The sequence below is a fragment of the Nuphar pumila genome, chromosome 15 (genome assembly GCF_984573655.1).
Source record: "Nuphar pumila chromosome 15, dmNupPumi1.hap1.1, whole genome shotgun sequence".
Classification (NCBI taxonomy): Eukaryota; Viridiplantae; Streptophyta; class Magnoliopsida; order Nymphaeales; family Nymphaeaceae; genus Nuphar; species Nuphar pumila.
Genome location: NC_143263.1, coordinates 78,788,868 through 78,798,904, shown reverse-complemented (window position 1 = coordinate 78,798,904; position 10,037 = coordinate 78,788,868). Strand labels below are relative to the sequence as shown.

At 36.2% G+C, this 10,037-nt stretch overlaps 1 protein-coding gene across 1 annotated transcript; it reads right to left on the bottom strand.

Moving 5' to 3' along the window:
* Window positions 1-977: 977 nt before the first annotated feature.
* Window positions 978-9,696, bottom strand: LOC149815699 (uncharacterized). Its single transcript, XM_089990306.1, has 5 exons — window positions 9,366-9,696; window positions 1,807-1,968; window positions 1,558-1,729; window positions 1,402-1,475; window positions 978-1,318 (listed from the first exon to the last, which is right to left on the bottom strand). The coding sequence occupies exons 1-5, from the start codon at window positions 9,633-9,635 to the stop codon at window positions 1,241-1,243; spliced, it is 756 nt and encodes a 251-aa protein (XP_089846432.1). The 5' UTR covers window positions 9,636-9,696; the 3' UTR covers window positions 978-1,240.
* Between the last annotated feature and the right edge of the window lie 341 nt (window positions 9,697-10,037).

Sequence of the window (10,037 nt, the reverse complement as noted above, 5' to 3'; positions counted from 1 at the left end):
TGTGCTTAAATAAACGAAATTCTTATTCTTTTTTTTAAGGAAACAAAATTCTTATTCTTTTTTTAATAAGAATTTTATTTTACTCGGAGATCCAATTGTAAATAAATTTGTAATACAAGGTGGAAAATTGCAATCAACGAAGACATTTTTTTTTTAGTTTTACTCGGAGATACCGAGCCACGCTGCCTCAGTCTGCTGTACTTATGGTCTCTGCAATCAACGAAGACATTTTTTAGTTTGTGTGTGTGACCACTAATAATATAGCAAAAATCATGAAACAGTATATGAGACTATAAAATCTTAGGCAACTGATTTTTTATTTTTTAGTATATAGATAAAAAACAATCCACATCTTTGTGGAAAAAGAGAAAAAGAATCGTTGAAATTGAATTCCCTCCCTTGGGTTTTTCCTACTAGACGTTCTACCATGTCCAGCGAAGTAACTAGACTTAATTCTGCCTTTCCATTACCTTGGTTTTTCAATTTTTCTAGTTTAAGTTATTTATCTTGCACAATCTTTCATCAAGACAGCGGGTTGAAATCTCTTTAATAGCATCATCAAAATGGGAAGGCATTTTACGAAGAACGCACACCAATACACTGCTCAAGATGTTTAGCAGCTCTACAATTGAAAGGGTGGTCTATTTCCAATGTAGAAAATACATATACACATTGATCAATACACCTATCGTATAGAAGATCAGGTTTGCAACATATGCACTTTGAGTTTCTAACTTAAAATCAAACCCCCATGATTCTGAAGGTCAAGGAACCACTTTTGGAATTGATAAACAAGAAAGCTTTTTAACTTTTAAAATGGGCTTGCCCTGGTGATAATCAAATCATATTTGCATGTAAAGTTTGCTCTTACCATATAAATCAATCCAAGCCAAGTAGGTAAATAAAGAAAAATATAAGTACCACAGTAAATATCCACCAAATGGATCTGAATCTACAAATATCAGAAAGATTTCATAGACAGAAAATTATATTGCTTAATCACGTATATTTGCAACATGAAGCAATCTCATCAGGGACAGCCCACGATAATTCACATCCAAACAGGACATTACATTCCACAGAAAGTAATAAAGCCTCACATCTAGATCACAATAATCTCATGACATAAGTGCCCTTACTGTTCAAAACAGAGAACAATCTAATAATCTGTTTGTGACATTAGCATACTTAAAATAAATAAATAAACGTTTTTCCAAAATTAGTGCCATCATTTTCTGCATCATTGATGAAATGCTTTCTTCAAGAATCCTTGAAATGAGTTCCCAATTCCTACTCCAGCTTCTGCCAAATATGCTGCCTGTGACAATCAAGAAATGCACATCAAGTATCCGACTTAACTTTGAAAATTCAACAAGCACAACAGCATGCACAGAGCATTACCTCCTGGACTGACTTCCGTAAATCAAATGCAACTTTGACTCGAGAATCCAAGAACATCCAGGTGTCATGAAAATCTGGTTCAAAGAGATGATTTACATCAAATGCTCTCACAAAGTTATCTCAGTTTACAAAAGTTGGATAGCGGGTAAAGATAACCTGGGGAGTGATCGGTCACCATATAAAGCTCAGATGTTGAGTAGATTCCTCCTAACGCAGCACGTTTGACATACCAGTCAATATCTGAAGCCTCACCACCACCAGAATGCCAAATTTCATCAACTAGCATAGCACGCTGCTTAAAGCTAGTCGGAATATTCATTAGTTGTGCCTAAAAAGATATGCAATGACATGTAACGTAGCATAAATGTGCATCACCGTAAACATGTAAAGACACAAACATGATACCTGGATACTTAGTGCTTGAGGCCATCGAGATATATAAGGTGCCTGCATTTCCAGGCGGATACGGATAAGTTTGGTAATGCGCTCACTAGTTATCAAGTTCGACAATTCCTCATCTGACTGAATTCTTTCAATCAACTTTTGCAGGCATTCATCCATAAAATACTGTGGCAAAGGAGATAACAATAATAATAATGTACAAGCCAACACAATAAATTAAAATAATTGATCCCAGAAGGCTACCAGTAAAAGAGGACATGACGCCAAAAACAGATGAAAAAAAGGAGATATTTCTAATGTATCAATTACTAAACCATGAAAAACCATCACCAACAGATGGTAGAATTGCAACTACTTAGGATACAAGAATTAATTCTATGAAAAGCTTTGTAACATGGGCACCTCTACCAGTTCCCAGCACCTGTGTTGTATTTGCACTAGTACTTGGGTACTTTTCGGTATGGGTCATCAGGGTGTTGTACTTGAATTGACAGTCAATGATAGGGATATAAAGCATCGGCTGTTAACTATATGCCTTTTTTGTTAGCTAGTTACAAAGATTTGACATGTTTTAGACTTAATCTACAATAGACAATCTACAACTTCATATGCAGAGCGCCTTGTAACATGTAATATAGCTGTGTATTTCTCTATGAGTGTTTGCGCCAGTCACCGGAAGATTCTTAGATAGATGGGAAGCCCGCTTCCTGGAAACTCGCTTCGGAAGCGTGATACTCCTCGCTTCCAAAGATGAGAATCTCAATTCTCCCTATAGTTGGCAAACTCATGACTCAGGCTCAGATCCCCCGACCCTTGACTCACAGGTGAGCAGGTCGACTCAGTAACTCGGATGGGTTAGGACCTAATTTTTTTAGTATTTTTTTTAAATATTGAATATAACACTATGTTTTCTACAATGTGAATGCAAATAATCAAACTCCAAGCAGCAAATTCACTGAATCAAAGCATCAAAGAACAAAAACTACAAAATACCTGAATAAAAATAAATAAGCTACCTTTCTAAGTTCTAATAATTTATAACAGCATTATGCATTAAAATTTGAAAATCATAAAATGCAACTAAAATTGCGCATATAATTTGGGAGTATGCAGTATGCACACAAAGACAAACAAAATTGCGCAAGAAACCCCCAACAGTATGCACAAGAAACATCTCAGCAGGAAACCCCCAACAATGTGCAAGAAACCCCCAACAATATGGGCAAGAAACCCCCAACAATATGCACAAGAAACCCCCAACAAAATTGCACAAGAAACCATCAGCAAAAAAAATTGTGCATTGTGCATCGCCTCTCAGTGGCTCGCCTTGCAGAGAGAGAGAGAGAGAGAGCATCAGCTCACCTCTCAGAGGACCAATGGCGAGCCTCTAAGAGACCCGATGCTCGGCATATGTTAGAGGTGAGCCTCTCAGAAGCAGAGAGAGCATAGACAAGCCTCGCCTCACAGAGAGAGAGAGAGAGAGAGAGAGAGAGAGAGAGAGAGAGAGAGAGGATGTGAGGCAGCGTTGGCAATCATCAGTGGTTGCCGGCAGTCGTTGGAGGTCGTCAGTGTTCGGCGACAGAGAAAGGTTCGCCAAAAGATGGACGGGAGGGGAAGAAACTTCTCTGAAAAATAAGGGAGGGGAAGAGTCGGTCGACCCACCTTTTTATATTTTTTTACAGTAAAACTGGTTCGTCTCGGAACAAACTGGTATGGATAATGGTTCGACTTGGAAAATTAGGTTAGAACCGGTTAGCCGTGTATCATTCTTGAATCGTCCGATTCAAGATTGACTCAGCGAGTTGCCGAGTCCATGTTGAATCGAATGATTCCTAGCCAATCCATGCCTGAACCTGGCTAAAACAAGTTTAGGCTGGATGGGTGGCCTTGTTACTGGGCACTCCGATCTGACTCGGATGATACCCAAGTCGGATCGCCGGGTTTGCCAACTATGATTCTCCCACGCTTCTCCTATGCTTTCCACACACTTCATCTATTCTTCTTATATGCTCTTTGGCTTTACTATTCTTGTTTTTTATGTGTTTTCTCTCACACTTCTTACTCATTTTCATATGCTTTGGCAGTCATCACTTTTAGATTAAAATAATACAAAACTTATTGTTTTCTTAGCTTTTTTGTTGTTATTTATATTTTTTCCAATTTTTTAAACTCTTGAGATTTTCTTGAGGTATTCTCGAGATTTATCAACTTTTGAAAATCTGTCCTAGAAATTACCTATAATGATACAGGTGACTATGGTCTGTACACATGGCTGTATCCCCTTAACAACCTTTTAGAAATTCCAGTAACATATACCATACCTGCACCAATACATATGTGACAGGTGGAAAGCAAAACTGAAGTAGTAGTCTTGCAAAAAGTAGATGTATGTAAGGTAACTACAAATGCAAATTTCAACAACCATAAAAATTTCAGTGCTATATACCAATGGGAATGCTTCAGATGAAGAAGCCGATTATCACATATACTCCAACTTATAGAAACAGTGAGCTACAATGTTTTGCATCATGAAGACATTCAACATGCAATTCAAATGTTCAAACCTACTGTAGTAGTGCAACTGCAATCACATTGAATCAACAATTAGAATCCCATCAAAGAGAACTTAACCAACAATTGCATAAATATCTTAAGTATCAAAAAGCAAGCATGATATCATGTCATCAAGATGAAGGGCATTCATCCTTTACAACTTCCTACAAATATAACATAATTGTAAAGAAAGTTATGTCCTATGGACCATTAAGATATCTAGCATGAAAAAATATGCCACGATGGATAACCGGAACTACATAAAGTTGATGCACTGAAAACAACAACAAAAATTACTGGTTTCATACATAACAAGCGGGCTTTTTGCACATGTATACACTGGAGCAAGAGGAGGTGAATGCATTAACTTTTAAATGAATCTGCCTTGGTGGAACCCTGATATTAGCTGATAGCATGATAACTGTTACTAATGCCAAAATTGTGTGAGGCTAAATCAAGAAAAAGCCCATCCATCTAAAAACAGTTGGCTGGAGAAGGGGAGATCTTTTCTGTGCACGTTCTGTAGTGAAATTTTACATGTGCACTATTTGTGAAAGTTGTTATTATCAAAACTAATATCTAACAAGGCATTTTCTCTTGTAGCTTTAACTCATAAAAAGAATTGTATTAATAACAAAAGAAATCAAAGGGGGACAGTATGAGAAGATGCCACCTTGAAGTATATAGTAAAACAATTTCCACCTGATCTTGGCTCAAGTCTTGCTCTTCTGCTGCATGAAGTGATGAACAGGGAGGATATGTCTAGCTTTATCATTAATATCCTCTGCGCCCTTATATTCCAAATCTGCTACCAAGTACTGAAAAGCCATCTCCAAAGAGACAGCCACCTCGTTCCCTCATTTATTGAAATATTCTACCTAAAATGAGCTCCCAAGCAGACTAGCCATGAAGGGAGAACCTCTAACTCTGGCCAGTTCAAATAAAAAAGATTTCTAAAAAAATGGCAGTGTATAAACACATGAAAAGCTGTCTCAGAGTCCCTCAAGCAACAAGCTCATTGATTCAAAAGATTAAAACTTCAGTCTTGAAGGTTATCTGCTCTAAGTGGCTTATGATAAGATGCCAACAACACAAACAACACGGCTTTATGGGATGGTCCTAAGCATCAAATTGGTTTTCAAGAAGGGGAGAGGCTTGTGGCTCAACAAGTTAAAGTTAAGAAGAATTTTCTCAAATTAAGCCATCTCTTGTGCTCATCCAAAGGATGCAATCACCTGTATTGAGAGATAGGGTTTTCCCCAAGGTAAGCGACATACAGCCAGTTTGGCTCCTTTCAAGCTACATTGGGCCATTGACACATGATCCATGAAGAACTCTTACTAGAGAAATATTTCCTCCACTTAGCAATAATATCTTTAACCAGTGTTGTGAAAAGCGTTGAGGCGTAGCGAGGTGCTCCACCAAAAACCGAGGCGAGGCGTAAAGCGTAAGCCTCAAATTTTTTTTTTGAAAACTTTAAAAAAATTATAAAAAAATATCTAAAAATACAAATAAATAAAGAAATGCTTTATTGATGAAATAACAACCAATAAGAAATAGAAAATCTCAAATAAGTACTAAAAAATATGAGATTAACATATAAAAGTAACTAAAAACTTATTATATAACTGGAAAATACATGAGATTAACCAAAAAAAGTTAAAATATACTAAGAAACTGATTACATAACTGAAATAACTGGAAAATACATGAGATTAACCTACAAAAGTTAAAATATATGAGATTATTCTAAAAAATATGAGATTAACATATAAAAGTAACTAAAACAATGATTACATAACTGGAAAATATATGAGATTAACCAACAAAAGATAAAATATACTAAGAAACCGATTACATAACTGAAAAATATATGAGATTAACCAACAAAAGTTAAAATATATGAGATTATTCTAAAAAATATGAGATTAACATATAAAAGTAACTAAAAAACTGATTACATAACTGGAAAATATATGAGATTAACCAAGAAAAGTTAAAACATACTAAGAAACTGATTACATAACTGAAATAACTGGAAAATATATAAGATTAACCTACAAAAGTTAAAATATATGAGATTATTCTAAAAAATGTGAGATTAACATATAAAAGTAATTAAAAACTGATTACATAACTGGAAAATATATGAGATTAACCAACAAAAGTTAAAATATACTAAGAAACTGATTACATAACTGAAATAACTGAAAAATATATGAAATTAACCTACAAAAGTTAAAATATATGAGATTATTCTAAAAAATATGAGATTAACATATAAAATTAACTAAAAAACTGATTACATAACTGAAAAATATATGAGATTAACCAACAAAAGTTAAAATATATTAAGAAACTAATTACATGACTGAAATAACTGAAAAATATATGAGATTAACCAACAAAAGTTAAAATACAGTAATATACTAAGAAACTTATTACATAACTGAAATAACTGGAAAATATATGAGATTAACCTACAAAAACTTTGTTGATTATGTCTCAGAAATCTTGTTGTAAAAAAAAAAAAATGCGCCTTGAGGCACAGAGGGCCGCACCTCAAGGCGAGGCGCACCTTTTGCGCCTCAAGGAGCGTTTTTGATAATAGTGTCTTTAACATTCAATTTAGCCTAGAGAAAAAGGTGTTTGCATTGTGCGTGAGAAATCCAATGGTCTGAGAGTCAGTTCCCATGATCTTGATTCTCTTCAAAAGGGCATCCATATTCACATACCCTCATCTCCACATGGAGTAAAGGTGCAACCTTACCATGTCCTCCACGGCTAGCCATTGCTATTGTATTTTTCCTTTCGGAAAGAAATCCACCAATCACCATTTCCTTGAGCTATACTTATATTTTTTAATGGTAATGGCCTGATTCTCAGTCTCAATGCAACAAATGCCAAAACCTCCTTTAGAAGTTGAGAGGGTGACCAACATACAATTAGCACAATGAATGCCTTGCACTAGATTAAGGCCCTTCAAAACAAATGCCTTCAGTTTCCTCTTGAAAATCTACTTCATGGATTTCAGAATGATGAAGATGAATGTCAAGTAGATGGGTTGTTTTATGGTTGAGTACCACTTGCACAGACCCTCCTTATTCATCTAGGCTCAGCATTGACCATAGTTGAGCAAAAAGCGCCACAAATCATGTTGTTCTTTTTGTTAGGTATAGATATCCAACTAAAAAGCTGACTAAAGCTCAACAACAACGTTGCAAGGAAGCTTCTTCCACCATTAAGACACCAGAGATAATTGCAGAACAATTAGAAGCATTACATAGACAAGAAATATCAGCTAGAAATTATGACATTGAACATTTCCTTGATGAGAGCAAAGAAGAAATAAACAAGTACCTTGAAAAATGAATGGCTTCATGTAGGTGTGTAAGTTCAGACCCATATGAAATCATAACAATAACCTTTAGAGAATAGCATCAGAATCTTCTGATATCAATCAAGCCAACTAATGGTGGAACAGGAAGGCCATATTACATGCTTACCAGACTTCCAACATTCTGGGGGATACAATCATTTGATTATTTGATCAACCCATAGTTTTTTTATAAGGAAATGAACCTATCAAGGAAAATATAGAGCATACAAAAAACCAACCATTCACATCTCTGTCCAAAGTATCAAGTTGTTCATACTTCTCAGGGTTGAGTTATGCCGAAAAATAGGGCAACTACAGGAGACTTATCATTCATACATATCCGTATAGGCTGATAAAAAGTATCTTCATGATAAAAATCACAAACGGTAGAAACTAATATGACGATTCTATATTCCATCAGAGATACACGCACTCACCAATTACGTTTATGACCCTGAACTATGCATTTCCAACTCCAATAAAAGCTACCTAAAGTTGCAATTATAGCCAAAATTCTTTCTGCATAACATTCCAAGTCTGTATGACAAAGGAAAGAATAGTATTCCATTACATATTGAGATAATTTTATAAGATTGCAGCTAAAATTCATCTAGAGGGAGTTTAATTTTTTTGGGACCACTCACATAAGTGGAAGTATTGAAGCAAAACATTGCAGGCCCATGAAACACAAGTTAGCAGCATATTTTCAGACCTTGGTACCTAACCTTTTCCTCCACAACTGTTGTATGTGAGTCGTGGTAACCTGTTTTTTTTTTACTCATAATCGTTTCCTGTGGTTTGACACATTGCCACACCTTATCTTCGTATTGTGATAGTTATTAACATTAACAGAATTATTCTTTGAGGAAAAAGGGAAAAGACATACATCCTATACTTTCTTTTCACCATTTAGGAAAAATCAGAAGATAGTCATAGAATTCAAGGACTTTCATCGACTAAGAATCAAAGAAGCGTGTGACACATCATGGCATCATGGGAACATAAGCGAGCTAGATGGTAAGTAGCATACACCACAATGACAATCAAACGGACAATGCTAGCAAAATTCTAAGATCTTGCACTTCTGACAGATGAACAAAGATGATTTCTCAGATCAATAAAGAGCTATAACAATCTAACGAAAAAACCCAATTGATTATTAATATGAACGAAATGATCGAAAGGGCAATAAATAAAGAAACCACAATCCATACGAACACCTAAAAGTTTCAACAAAAACTAACCAGTAAACATAAGAAAAAGCGAACCCGTTTAAAAGAATAAGAAAAGATACCAAAAAGCATGATAGCCGAGAAACAATTAACAAGACCAGAGTAGAAATCCTACAATGAAACAAATCACGCCACCAAACCATCCTAAACAGAGGAACCCAATTCATATTCTCCCAAAACTTCCCTCCACGAGAGCGGCCTCCCTCCTCGGGAACGATCCGACGATGGAAGGAGAGAAGCCGACGTCTCTCGCACCAGAAATTATCGCCGCTTCGCTCCACCCAAGTTTAACCTTCCAAAACAATCCCAACAAAAAAAGAAAAAGAAGACTCAAAAAACGCATAAAAATCACCATTTTTCTCTACAATTCAATGGGATGATCGGATTTTTGTGGGTACCACGTAAGGGAGGGCAGCCTGAAGAATTCGAGCGTGTTCATCTTTGGGCTCCCCACCTGCTCCTTCGTGGCGCTTCTCCTGCTGATGAGAGGGCGAGTTTTGTTCGGTGGACTGGTGAGCATGGGCGTGGGCGTCTTCAGAGAAATGCTTGAGGAGAAAAAAGGAAGAAGAAGAAGGTGGGAGGTGGCGATGGACACCACTACGCAGAGAGGCTCGCAAAACTCCCAACATGGTAGAGCATCCGCAAGACCCTATCTCTCTCAATCTCATTGTACCCTTCTTTCTACTCTTGGAAGGCTCGCGCTCTCGTGTACGTGTTGCCCGCGCGCGCTCCTTCTGCTTCTATTCCTACTGGGTGGAGAGAGAGAGAGCATTCAGATGAAAAAATAAGCGTCCACATTGAATGTCAACTATCAATAGGCCCCAACCTGTTCTTTGCATTTTCCGGACTCCACGGGGCCCCTTCTCCAAGACTCCAACCCAGGGATCTATGTGACAAATATCAGGGATATTTTGAAGTTATTATTTGGTCACCATTTTAATAGCAAAATTATCATAATATTTTCATTAAAATATAATATTCATGATTTTATTACGATATCATAATATTTTTATTAAAATATAATATTCATGATTTTATTATGATATTTGTATTTTTATTAATTGTTTTCA